Consider the following 14,182-nt stretch of genomic DNA (forward strand, 5'->3'; position numbering starts at 1 on the left):
GGACCTGACCAGGTCGTCACGGAGGGAACGGTCTTTGCGGAAGGCGGAAAGGGGTGGAGAGGGAAATATATCCCTGGTGGTGGGGTCTGTTTGGAGGTGGCGGAAATGTCGGCGGATGATTTGGTTTATGCGAAAGTTGGTAAGGTGGAAGGTGAGTACCGGGGCGTTCTGTCCTTGTTACAGTTGGAGGAGTGGGGTCTGAGGGCGGAGGTGTGGGATGTGGACGAGACGCTTTTGGCCGAAATGTCGATTTTACTGCTCCTCGGATGCTGCCTGAACTGCTGTGCTCTCCCAGCACCACTAATCCAGAATTACACCCGGGTATCTGCATTGGGAAGGCGTGCGTTATTTACTAAGGTTGTTAGCGTTTGCCGATTAAATAAGGCAACATATATCAAAACGAGCCGTGCGTGTTGGTGCAAGCGAAACTTCTACATTGTTTAAGTTGAGAACACATCGAACTGGCCTGGCGCAGATCAGCAGGGAGAAAGTGAGGACTGCAAATGCTAGAGATCAGAGCCAAAGCACAGCAGGTCAGGCAGCACCCGAGGAGCAGGAGAATCGACCATTCAGCAGCTTCACTCCTTCTGCACCATTTGCTGCCAAAGGTCTCCTTTGCTGAGTCCAATCGTACAGCAGGCCAGCCTTGTCCCGGAGTTCCCGCTCCGGAGACTTTCCGGGTTCCCCCCGAACCCCAGGTCATCCTTGCCCTGGTGGACCACCACCCCGCGGCCCAGGATGGTGTGAACTCCGTACAGGTTGGCTTTCAGGTGGATGAGGTGCTTGACGATCTTGCCGTTCTTCACCTTGAAGTTGTGGAAGTCCCCGGGGTGGCTCGGGTGGTTCACGCCGAACGGATTGAAGTGGGGTCCGGTGGAGCCGCAGCCGCCGCTCAGGTCCCCGAACTGATGGACGTGGATCGCTCGCTCGGACTGTGTGTCGTCCATCGGGAAGCCTTGCAGGTCGAAGTATGCATCCAGGCTGCTATCGGGACTCTTTTGGTGGAAGAGGATGTAGCCGCTGATAGCGGGCAGACCGGCCTTCAGGTCAGAGCTGGGCTGTATGTTACACACGGCAAAGAGCCCGGGCAAGTCCCGAGGGGACAGTATAGGTCTCAGCTTCAGCCAAGTGCCTTTGATATGGTCTGACATCCCAGCAATGGCCTTGGTGTTGAAGTAGCCCAGGGCCTGGGGCACTTGCAGTGCGAGGGTCCCTGCCAGCAGCAGCAACTGCAGCCCTGAACTGTACAAGTTTCCTGTCCCGTTTAAGTATTTCATGTTCTGACCCCGGCGATCAGGGTTTTGAGAGCAGGCTTGCTGTCTGTGAATATGAAGAGGTCGTTCCTGCACTGTTTCGCCCAGGGGAACGCAAGCAATAAATACAGGAGCTACTTGCAAAGTTACACAAGCAGGGACAACACGTCAGCTCGCCACTTCCAGCAGTCCCTCCTATCAGCTGGCAGCTGAGAGCTCGCTTTCTGCTTGAGGACCCGAAACCAAAGCAAAGTACATGTACGTGTGGCAAGGTGCTGCTGTTTACCACGAGCATTTACAGCCGAAGTTGCAGAGGCGAAAGCCCTCTCGAGATAACTGTGGTTGGTCAAAGCAAGAAAATGTTTGTGCAGCTATCAAGGAAAATCCTTCAGAAATAGGCAGATACTGTATGACCCGTTATTCACAGGGGGATAAAAGTTCACATTAGAGGAGTGGTGCACACGTTGGAGACTAAAAATGCTGGAATCGTTTTCATTTTCCATTTCCCCGAGGGGGGTGTAAATCTCACAAATCAAATACTCCCATTGTAAAGGGGGCACTAAACTCCAAAACAAAAACAAAAACAGGTTTGATGAGCAAATAAAATCAGCATTACTTGGTACAGTATTGCTAATGCACTCCCGTCTTAGGAATACTTAGACTTTTCACCGTTGGGCGGTTAATTTGGGGAGTACATCAAAATTGCCTGATTTTATAAGTGGCCTGTCCCGCCCGTATTGTGCTTACTGTTGGCCCGTGACTGGGGTCTTACCATCCTGCAATTCCATCCTCACTGCCTGATGTTAATACAAGGGCATACCTCCAAAACAACAATACTATCACCAGCTGCAGTATCAGGAGCGCCATATGTGTTAAATATATATAGCATGCTATTTTAAAATGCTTCTTAAATTCTATTTATTACACACATTTTCATCTAGAAATCAATCTCAATGGGTGATCGGAGTGTTTATGGAAAGGGATTTAAGGAAATGTTTTATGCCTGTAGGAAGGAATTACTGACAGTGAACATCGACGGGGGAGGGGCGGCGGATCTGTGGTTGGGTTACCAAGGGTTGCCAGAAAGTACTAGGCAGATTTTAAATCATTTTGAAGGTTTACAGCAGATTGTTAATAATTTCCCTGAAGCCAAAACATGCTTGAAATTGATTCTGCTCTTCCTCGCTTTTCAATACTTAATAATCCTGATTCATTCACAGATAACACAGAATTGGATTTGTACACAGTAGCCGGTCCCACAAATATTTAACATAGAAAACTACCATCACAGTGTCTTCAATAGACATAAGAATGATTGAAAGTAAATGAGAGGGACTTTTATAATGGAGTTTGGATGGCTCAGGAGTTTCCAGTGCATTTTGTAACAAAATGGTGACTTGCACATTCAAATATAAAATAGATATCCTTTCAGCTATATATTTAAGGTTAATGCATCTCTTTTCTAAAGTTGAGCATAATCAATCTAAACTAAAAAGCAAATAATGAGCAAAATAATGAATAAAGGGGAAAATTAGAGTACGAGAAAAGCTAGCCAGAAATATAAAATGCAAATGGTAAGAGTTCCTGTAAATATTTTGTTCGAACATTAACAGTGTGAGTGTTGGTCCTATAGAACATAAGACATTGGAGCAGGATTAGGCCATTCAGCACCTCAAGCCTACACTGCCATTCCATAAAGTCATGGATGATCTATCCCAGCTCTCAACTCTTTATATTTCAAAAATTTACCAACCTCTTTTAAATGCTGTCAGTGATCAAGCCTCCACAGTTCTCTGGGATAGAAAAGTCCAGAGGTTCACCACCTACTGAGAAAATAACTTCCTTTGCATCTTAATAATAAATGAGTGTCCACTTACTCTGTAACTATGTCACCTAGTACAAGACTCCCTTTTAATGGAAACATCTGCAGAACATCAGTGGTTAGCACTGCTGCCTCACAGCGCCAGAGACCCGGGTTCAATTAAATGAGTGTCCACTTACTCTGTAACTATGTCACCTAGTACAAGACTCCCTTTTAATGGAAACATCTGCAGAACATCTATGTTGGTGTGGCACAGTGGCTTAGTGGTTTGAACTGCTATCTAACAGTGCCAGAGACCCAAGTTCAGTACCACCCTTGGATGTCTGTCTGGAGTTTGCACATTCTCCCCATGAATGTGTGGGTTTTCCCCTGGGTGCTCTGGTTTCCTCTCACAGTCCAAAGATGTGCAGGTTTGATGGATTAGTCATACGAAATGTGGGGAGGGGAATTGGATGGGTCTGGTGGGATGCTCTTTGGAGGGTCAGTGTGCACGTGATGGGCTGAATGGCCTACCTTCACACTGTAAGGATTCTAAGGCCCCTCAGAATTTTGTACGTTTGAACAAAATTACCATTCATTCTTCTAAATTCTAATGAATAAAGGCCTAACCTGTTTAGCAATTCTTGACAAGACAATCCTTTCATCTGAGGTATCAGCCTAGTGAATCAGTTTTGGACAGCCTCCAATGTGAATGTATCCTTTCCTAAATATGAAGCTCAGACAGTTCCTTATTCTCCAGGAGCATCCTCACTCAATCTCTGTAAAGTTGGACCAAGACTACCCTATTTTTAAACTCCAACCCTCAAGCAATGACGTCCAAAATGCCATTTACTTTCTTAATTACTAGCTGTGCCTGCACACTTTTTTGTATGTTTTATACACAAGAACACCATGAACCCTCTGTGCTGCACTTTTTTTGGGAATCTCCCTTCACTTAAATAACAGCCTGCTTTTTGGCTCATCCTACCAAAGTGCATGACTTCACACTTTCCTACATTAAACTCTATCTGTCAAATGTATTCCCCACCGCTCAACATATCCATATCCTTTGCAGATCATTTATGTCTTCATCACAATATCCTTCCCACCTATTCTTGTATATCTGCAAATTTGGATATTTTGGCTCTTCTCTAAATCATAGACGATCAATAATTGACACCCTAGGACTGATCCTTATCGTACTCTGCTAACTTGAAAAAGAGTAATTAATCCTGATTCTCTGTATTCTGTGTGTTGACCAACTCTCAATCTATGCTGATAAATTATGCCCATTCCTATGTATTCCTGTCTTGGCAATAATATTTTATATAGTACATTATGATATTTCTTTTGAAAATCAAAGTACACTGCATCTATCTATTCTATTAAATCTTCTTGTTACGTCCTCAAAGTACTCTAGCAATTTTGTCAAACATGATTTCCCTTTCTCAAAACCATGTTGACTCTGTTTGATTCCATAAAGCTTTTCTAAATATCCTGTTATTTCCTCCTTAATAACAGACCCTAACATGTACCCAATGACAGACATTACACTAATTGGTCAATTGTTTGCAACTTGCTGTCTCTTCTTCCTTATTGTACAGTGATGTAACTAATTCATCAATACCTCCTTGGAATTTAGTCTGTTCTGGAACACCTGTGGTGTCCCGCAGGGCTCTGTTCTTGGGCCTCTGCTCTTTGTAGTTTTTATAAATGACTTGGATGAGGAGGTTGTGGGGTGGGTTAGTAAATTTGCCAATGAAGCAAAGGTTGGAGGTGCCGTTGATAGTATCGAGGGCTATGGCAGGCTGCAGCGCGACATAGGCGGGATGCAGAGCTGAGCTGAGAAATGGCAGATGGAGTTCAACCTGGATAAATGTGAAGTGATGCATTTTGGAAGGTCGAACTTGAATGATGAATATGGGATTAAAGACAGGATTCTTGGCAGGGTGATGGAACAGAGGGATCTTGGCGTTCAAGTGCATAGATCCCTCAAAGTTGCCACCCAAGTGGATAGTGTAGTTAGGAAAGCATATGATGTTTTGGCTTTCATTAACAGGGGGATCGAGTTTAAGAGCCATGAGGTTTTGCTACAGATCTACAAGATCCTGGTGAGATCACACTTGGAATATTGTGTCCAGTTCTGGTCGCCTTATTGTAGGAAAGATATGGAAGCTTTGGAAAGGGTGCAAAGAAAGTTTACCAGGATGCTGCCTGGACTGGAGGGCTTGTCTTATGAAGAGAGGTTGGCTAAAGATTGGGCTTTTCTCTCTGGAGAGAAGGAGGAAGAGAGGTGACTAATTGAGGTATACAAGGTAATGAGAGGCATGGATAGAGTCAATAGCCAGACACTTTTCCCCAGGGCAGGATTGACTGGCACAAGGGGTCATAGTTTTAAAATATTAGGAGGAAGGTATAGAGGAGATGTCAATAAGTTCTTTACATAGAGTTGTGAATGCATGGAATGCGTTGCCAGCGGTGGTGGTGGAAACAGAGTCATTAGCGACATTTAAGCAACTGCTGAACATGCACATGGACAGCAGTGAATTGAGGGGTGCGTAGGTTAGGTTATTTTATTTTAGATTAGGAATAATCCTTGGCACAACATCGTGGGCTGAAGGCCTGTTCTGTGCTGTATTTTTCTCTGTTCTATGTACTGTTAATGCCTTTATTATCTCTCTAGCCATTGCTTTTAAATCCTTGATGTAGGCCATCAGCTCCTGGTTACTTGTTTGCCTTCAATCCCAATAGTTTGCTAAATAGCTTCTCCCTTATGATAGAGAGTAGTACAAGACCTTAACTCCTATTAACATCTTGCTTATCTGAATGTTTGGATAGTTTCAGTGTCCTACCCTTACTCTATTTTTCTCAGTTGAAAATCACACAACACCAGATTATAGTCCTGCAGGCTTAGTTGGAAGCATACTAGCTTTCGGAGCGCTGCTCCTTCATCAGGTGGTTGTGGAGTACACAATTGTAAGACACAGAATTTATAGCAAAAGTTTACAATGAGGTGTAACTGAAATTATACATTGAAAAGTACCTTGATTATTTAAGTCTCCTGTCTGTTAGAATGACCATGTTAATTTCACTTCTTTCATATGTAAATCACAAAAAGTGGAGAGGATTTCCAAGAAGATCGCACATATCGACACAGACATCAAGTTTCTACAGAAGAGCAGGCAAGCAGGAAAAATCCCAAAAGGATTATGGATCACGAACCCACTCAAGTCGACCTGCAACACAGACGATGCAGAGAGACTTTGCCACCGCACCTCTTGCAAACTCCTCAATCATCTCGTGCACCAATTCTATAGCAGGCACCACAACCTTGAAATTCAGATGGAGTTCACACTTCAGCCTGCGCTTAGGATACAGCAGTACAATTACGCGTCATTGCCAAACAGACAAGGCGACAAAACTACACCACGTACATGCACACCAAGAACAAGAAACTGGAGAAACTTGGCATTTTCACCAGTAGTAGTGAAGCCCACCCTGGCACCACAGTAGACAACATTATCAATGCGGGGAAGTCTATTATCAACTTATTGGACTACACCCTTCAACCGGAAGAGATTGAAGTACTAAGCAGGGGTCTCAATTTCTGCCCCACCACCAAAACGGACCCCTTGGCTCTTGCAGCAGACACTGAGGAATTCATCAGACAAATGAGACTCAGGGAATTCTTTCAAGGTGCCAGCAGTGATCCCAATGAGCCTACCGACAAACTGGAACAGTCATCACAGGGATCTGTAGAGAAGCGACCAAAGAAGGAGTCAACTTGGACCCCATGGCGGGCGACTGCCTGGGCTTGACATGTATGCTCAAACTGTCAGGAAATATATAAATGCCAGATTCATCAACAAGATAGAGCAAAACATCATCCGTTTACAACGCAATGCCATCCATGCTCTCAAAACCAATCACAACATTGTCATCAAACCAGCAGATAAAGGAGGAACCATCGTCATTCAGAATAGAACTGATTACTGCAAGGAAGTGTATCGACAACTGAACAACCAGGAACACTATGGCAACTACCGGCTGATCCGACCAAAGAACACACCCGTGAACTAACTACATTGATCAGGACTTTGGATCCAATCCTTCAGAGTTCCCGATGCACCCTCATCCCATGTACTTCTCGCGTAGGTGACTTCTACTGCCTTCCAAAGATACACAAAGCCAATACGCCAGGATGTCCCATTGGATCAGGTAATGGGACCCTGTATGAGAACCTCTCTGGTTATGTTGAAGGCATCTTGAAACCCATTGTACAGGGGATCCCCAGCTTCTGTCGCGACACAACAGATTCCTTACTGAAACTCAGCACTCACAGACCAATCAAACCAGGAACTTTCCTCGTCACAATGGACGTTTCCACAGTCTGCACCAGCATCCCCCACAATGATGGCATCGCGGCAACAGCCTCAGTACTCAACACCAACAACTGCCAGTCTCCAAACACCATCCTACAACTCATCCGCTTTATCCTCGATCACAGCGTCTTCATCTTTGACAACCAATTCTTCATCCAGACACACAACAGCCATGGAGACCAAATTTGCAACCCAATATGCCAACATCTTCATGCGCAGGTTCAAACAAGACTTCTTCTCTGTGCAGGACCTCCAACCAACACTATACACCAGGTATATTATCGACATTTTCTTCCTCAGGACCCATGGCGAGGAGTCACTGATAAAACTACACAGTGATATCAACAAGTTTATTCCCACCATCAAACTCACCATGGACTACACTCGACTATCTGTCTCATTCTTGGACACATGCATCTCCATCAAGGATGGATACCTCAGCACCACACTCTACCACAAACCCATAGACAACCTCACAATGCTACACTTCTCTAACTTCCACCCAAAGCATATTAAAACAGCTATTCCCTATGGACAAGCCTTACGTGTACACTGGATCTGTTCAGATGAGGAGGAACATGACAGGCAACTGGAAGTACTCAAGGGTGCCCTCACAAGAACGGAGTACGATGCTCAATTCATTGACTGCCAGTTCCGACGTGCCACAGCAAGGAACCGCAATGACCTCCTCAGGAGACAGACACATGCTGCAACCGACAGGGTACCCTTCGTTGTCCAGTTCTTCCCAGGAGCCGAAAAACTGGCTCAGTGGTTAGCACTGCTGCCTCACAGCGCCAGGGACTCGGGTTCAATTCCAACCTTGAGTGACTGTCTGTGTGGAGTTTACACATTCTCCCGGTGTTTGCGTGGGTTTCCTCCAGGTGCTCCAGTTTCCTCCCACAGTCCAAAGATGTGCAGGTTAGGTGAATTGGCCATTCTAAATTGCCCATAGTGTTAGGTGCATTAGTCAGAGGGAAATGGGTCTGGGTGGGTTGCTCTTTGGAGGGTCGGTGTGGACTTGTTGGGCTGAAGGGCCTGTTTCCACAAGGTAAGGAATCTAATCTAATCTAAACTATGCCATGTTCTTCGCGGCTTGCAACACATTACCAATGAGGACGAGCACCTCGCCAAACCTTCCCCATACCTCCACTGCTCGCATTTAAACAACCGCCACACCTCAAACAGATCATTGTTCGTAGCAAACTGCCCGGCTTTCAGGACAACTCCATACAACCCTGTCACGGCAGGCGCTGCAAGAAATGTCAGAGTGTGGACATGGATACCACCATTATGCGTGGGGACAACTCCCACCATGTACGTGGCAGGTATTCATGTGACTCAGCCAACGTTGTCTATCTCATATGCTGCCGGCAAGGATGTCCTGAGGCATGGTACATTGGTGAAACTGAGCAGAGGCTATAGCAATGGATGAATGGGCACCACACAACAATCAACAGACAGGAGTGTTCCCTCCCAGTTGGAGAACACTTCAGCGGTCCAGGACATTTGACCCTGGACCTTCGGATGACCATTCTCCAAGGCGGACTTCGAGACAGGCAGCAGCGAAAAGTGGTCGAGCAGAGGCTGTTAGCTAAGTTCGGTACCCATGGGGAGGGCTTCAACCAGGACCTTGGGTTCATGACACACTACAGAAAGCATAGGTCGGTAGATTTTGGAAAAGTGTGGACGTAGTAAGGTTGTTGTAATGGGTGACTTTAACTTTCCCAATATTGATTGGAACCTCCTTCGAGCAGAAGATTTGAATGGAGCTGTTTTTGTAAGGTGTGTTCAGGAGGGTTTCCTAACTCAGTACGTTGACAGGCCGACGAGGGGAGAGGCCATTCTAGACTTGGTGTTCGGAAACGAGCCGGGGCAGCTATAAGATCTTGTGGTGGGAGAGCATTTTGGTGACAGTGACCACAACTGCCTCACATTCTACATAGCTATGGAGAAGGAGAGGATTAGGCAAAATGGGAGGATATTTAATTGGGGAAGAGGAAACTATGATGCGATTAGACATGAGTTAGGAAGCATGGATTGGGAGCAATTGCTCCATGGTAAAGGCACTATAGACATGTAGAGACTGTTTAAGGAACAGTTGTTGCAAGTGATGAATAAATTCACCCCACAAACTTATATGTGTGTATGTGCAGGGGAGACCGAGTGAGTGTGTGCATGTGTGTGTGTGTGTGAGAGAGTGTATAGTGTAGTGCGGTCACCTGTAGTGTGACATGAACCCAAGGTCCTGGTTGAAGCCATGCCGCACAACAATCATCAGCCAGGAGTGTTCCCTCCTGGTCAGGGAACACTTCAGCGGTCCAGGACATTCAGCCTCAGACCATCCTCCAAGGTAGACTTCAGGACAGGCAACAATGCAGAGTGAAGAAGGGCTTATGCCCGAAACGTCGATTCTCCTGCTCATTCGATGCTGCCTGACTGCTGCGCTTTTCCAGCATCACAGTTTTCAGCTCTGATCTCCAGCATCTGCAGTCCTCACTTTCTCCAACAATGCAGAGTGGCCAAGCAGAGGCTGAGAGCCAAGTTCGGTATGCATGGTGATGGCCTCAACCGGGACCTTGGGTTCATGTCACACTACAGGTGACCCCATTACACTATACACACTCTCTCTCTTTCACACACACAACCAGACCTACACACTCACGCAGACCCTCTCTCAGATACAAGCTCTCTCTCAATTGCTCACACACACAGCCCTCCACACTCACATCCACACACACGTACCCTCTCACAGACTTATACCCCATTACACTCACACACAGACATACACTCCCTCACAGACACTCATACCCCCACATGCACACACTCACTCAGTCTCCCCTGCACACACACACACATATAACTGTGGAGTGAATTTGTACTTTCAGAATTACATTTTATTTTGCTCAAAAACTGCATAAATCCATGTAAGATTCTGTAACTCCCACTTTAGAAATAGAATCAGTCTGACCTAACATTGGGACACAGTCAGACTTAAATTTTACACTTTCAATGCATTATCTGAGCTCAGATAACACCTGTTGTTAAAAGCCACCTGGAATTTGTGCATTGTCTTATGAGAAAAAGTTGGACAGTCTAGGCTTATATCCATGTAAGAGTAGGAGGTGATTTTTTTTAAAGCATATAAATTCCAGGGAAATCTTTCCAGGTTTGATGTGGAGCAAATGTTTCTTCTTTTAGGAGAATCGAGAGTGAGGTGTCACTTTTTAAAGATCAGATCTCCCTCCTATACCAGAGATTAAGCAAAATTTAATACTTTTAGAGGTTCTCGAGCCTTTGGTACTCTGTTACTGAAATGGTGGTGGGAAGAGAACCCTTGAATATTTTTAAGGCAGAATAGATAGATTCTTGTTAGGCAAGGAGTTGAAAGATTAGCGGGGTTGGTCAGAAAGTGATTTGAGGCGACAAGTAAATCAACCATTTTATTACTGAATAAGGAACATGTTGAATAGTCTGCTTCTGCTCCTCGTTTGTAAAGCAAGCTGATTTGTCACATATACTCAATCATAAACTCAGGGCTTGAGAACAATCAGAAGACAACCTGTGCTTTAGCAAGTCTGTGGAGGGATGAGTAGGATTTGTGTCACTGACAGATTTAGGAGGTTCTCTCGTTTTGTAAGGGAAGACCTAGACAACACTGGAAAGGAAGTCCGCTGGTTTTCTTAAGTATTAAATATAGCTATAAACATTGTATTAATTGGCTTCAGCTGTCATGTGGAAATACTTTCTTCAGATAAATGAATCAAAGCATTCAGTAGTTATACTTAGAGATCACGGACTGGAGGTCAGGAAAACTTATGGAATAAGGCATAGTCAATCGCACCTGCATTGGTGAGGGGTGGGGCTATGGAATGGATCCTGGCAGCCAAGGCAACATGGATACTTTGTTGGGCCACTTTGTGTGAGGTCAGGATACATCACTTCAATTTTTAAAAAAATCGACACATTGCCTTTGGTTTTGTGCACTGGTATCACACTACTGTCTACGAGAGTAAACATACAGCTCCATTGTGAAGGATGACAGGACTCCGCCATACCTTTAATAACACAAGTGTAATCCCTCTTTTTCTCACAGATTTGCCTCAACAAAGCCATTCTTCTCCAAGGTCAATATAACTATGCTGCAAATCTAAAGAAAAACATGGGAGACAGCAGAGAGAACAGATTCTGTAGGCCTAATATGAATTATTGCTGCCACCAGCTGCTGCACAACATTCAGAGGGAGAAGCTGCAGGACAAGATCCATCGAGGAGACAGAGAGTTCAGACTTTGGTGTAGCTCTCTGCAAATGTCTGAGGCCCAGTGCGGGAGAAGACTAAGAGTGACTGAGCCATTGTGCCACACCTATGCCAGCTGCTGGACAAGGACAGCACTCACAAGGAGCTTGTGATAATCCCATGACTGTCTCCCTCAATATTACAGTTGCCCTGAATCCTGTTTGTGAGAGGGGTCATTTCAGGGAGCACCAGGGGGCTTCTGTGGGATTTTATGGTTCTCTTGGTTATCTTAAATATTGGAGTAGCCCTTTGAGGCTCAGACAAGGGGAAACCTTTACCTCCAGGGACATGTGGAACCATCACAGATTCCTTCATCCTGCTAGAAGGTGTGTTTGTGAGGGGTGAATGATTTGAACATCTTTGGGCCTGGCTCCCGTCCTATACCTTACTTTTAGCCTCAGTGTCCATGAAAATCATCTGGAGCTTCTTAAAGAGCTTATGCTCGAAACATCGACTCTCCTGCTCCTTGGATGCTGCCTGACTGGCTGTGCTTTTCCAGCACTACATGTTTTGGCTGTAATCACACACATACAGGGGCGTAGTTTCCTGATGCATGAGGCTAACTGCAGTCAGATACTTTATTGGTTACGAGGGAGGAACCAATACTTTGCAACTGCAACACAGTACAATGTTTTGCTGGTTGAAGATACTCGCATCTTTCACATTGTTTCACTTAACCTATTCTTCTTCTGATAAGATTACGGCAAACATTATATTAGTGGAAGTGATTATATCTTGACAAAAGTGCTCATTTTACAAAATGTTCGAGTACTTGTGATACTAATGCTCCCTTAATGTTTTCACCTCCCTCGCCTGCTCAATGCATTTTGGCACAGGCTAGATTTCTGCAGGTGGGGTGCAGGGAGACTACTGTGTGGTAGGCAGTGGTAACTTAAAAACATCGCGCTGTTGCCCCCGCAATGTTTGGTCGACTGGATCGTGACCTACTGTAAATCTTCTGGTCAGATGCAGGCTCACTTTCCTCATCTTGACCTGCTACAGGTATTGTCAAAGGCAGGTGGAAGATGGAGAGTCTCAACAAGAAGTTGCTGGACTTCCCATCTGTTGCTCCTCTGCCCTGTGGATGCCTGCAGCACCCCCCTGTCTCAGGGTGGAACAGGCACCTGGGAGTGAGGTTGAAATTCTGTCCCCACTCTCATTTGTCATTGATGCTGTGGACTCATGCTAAAGCAATGGAGTGTGGGTCCTGAGTGCAAATCCAGTCATCATGAGTGTTTTGATGAACCTCTTTTGCCAAACTAGCTACTAGCCTTTCCATGGGGGTAGCCAGGTGCTTACATGTTAGAACCCCTGCAGTAATGAGAACAAGGAAAGACTTCACTATCTTTCATTCCAACCTATCAAGGGCCTCTGGCACACCTGCCTGATATTCCTGTGCCTATCTTTGCAGGTTGGCCATATCAATTATATACAAGTATAGTCAGCATGTCTTCTGCATGGGCCTGAGCTGATTGCTGGCAGTCCTCTGACAGTCTGAGACCTCAAGTATTTCTTGCTTTAGGTGACATGCTCACAGATTGTCCTCCTGAGTGAATTGTAGATACAGTAGGCACTGCGATAATTTACCTTATGTTGTTGGAGGGTGTTGGTGTGCTTTGCTGTTAATTGTGTTGTTAAGTTAAATGTTTTTGAACAAAGTCCAGGTGTACACTTCCTCGTTAAAATTTTATTTCTTTCAACCACACACCATAAAGGTTTTATACAAATCTGAATAGTCTTCTTGAGATCAATTTACAGTGGCACACTGGTTAGCACTGCTGCCTCAAAGTGCCAGAGACCCGGGTTCAATTCCCACCTCAGGCGACTGTCTGTGTGGAGTTTGCGCATTCTCCCCGTGTTTGCGTGGGTTTCCTCCGGGTGCTCCGGGTTCCTCCCACAATCCAAAAATGTACAGGTCAGGTGAATTGGCCATGCTAAATTGCCCATAGTGTTAGGTGCAGGGGTAAACATAGGGGAATGGGTCTGGGTGGGTGTGCTTCGGCGGGTCGGTGTGGACTTGTTGGGCCGAAGGGCCTGTTTCCACACTATAAGTAATCTAATTTAATATAAATTAAATTAAACAAAAGTAAATAAACGAATCTAAAACAGCCCTCTGGGACACTAATGTAAGGAAAAATTAATAAACTAAATTAGGATTTCATTGAAGGTGATAAGGATGCATCCCATTCCACAGGATCCCCAATGGCACTAAAACCTTCAAGCATTGCTATTTGACACCTCATGCGCCCTCTCCAAGGGCACCTAGGTGAATATACACATTATTTCAACAAACCTGTTCAGACGTGTAAGACACGCCTCCAGGAGAGGTGGGAATAGAACACTGAGCACGACCACTGCACCATAAAATCCTAATACATTTGAATAGATATTTTATACACCAACTGGTCAGAGATGGCTCAAGGATGGGCAGGACTGGCAGCTTAATGTTCC

General features: G+C 45.2%; 1 protein-coding gene across 1 annotated transcript; it reads right to left on the reverse strand.

Annotated features, from left to right (window-relative positions):
• Window positions 1-237: 237 nt before the first annotated feature.
• On the reverse strand, window positions 238-1,551 carry LOC122551641 (extracellular superoxide dismutase [Cu-Zn]-like). Its single transcript, XM_043693893.1, has one exon. The coding sequence runs from the start codon at window positions 1,275-1,277 to the stop codon at window positions 579-581; it is 699 nt and encodes a 232-aa protein (XP_043549828.1). The 5' UTR covers window positions 1,278-1,551; the 3' UTR covers window positions 238-578.
• Window positions 1,552-14,182: the final 12,631 nt, after the last annotated feature.

Source organism: Chiloscyllium plagiosum, chromosome 1 (genome assembly GCF_004010195.1).
Source record: "Chiloscyllium plagiosum isolate BGI_BamShark_2017 chromosome 1, ASM401019v2, whole genome shotgun sequence".
NCBI classification, from domain to species: Eukaryota; Metazoa; Chordata; class Chondrichthyes; order Orectolobiformes; family Hemiscylliidae; genus Chiloscyllium; species Chiloscyllium plagiosum.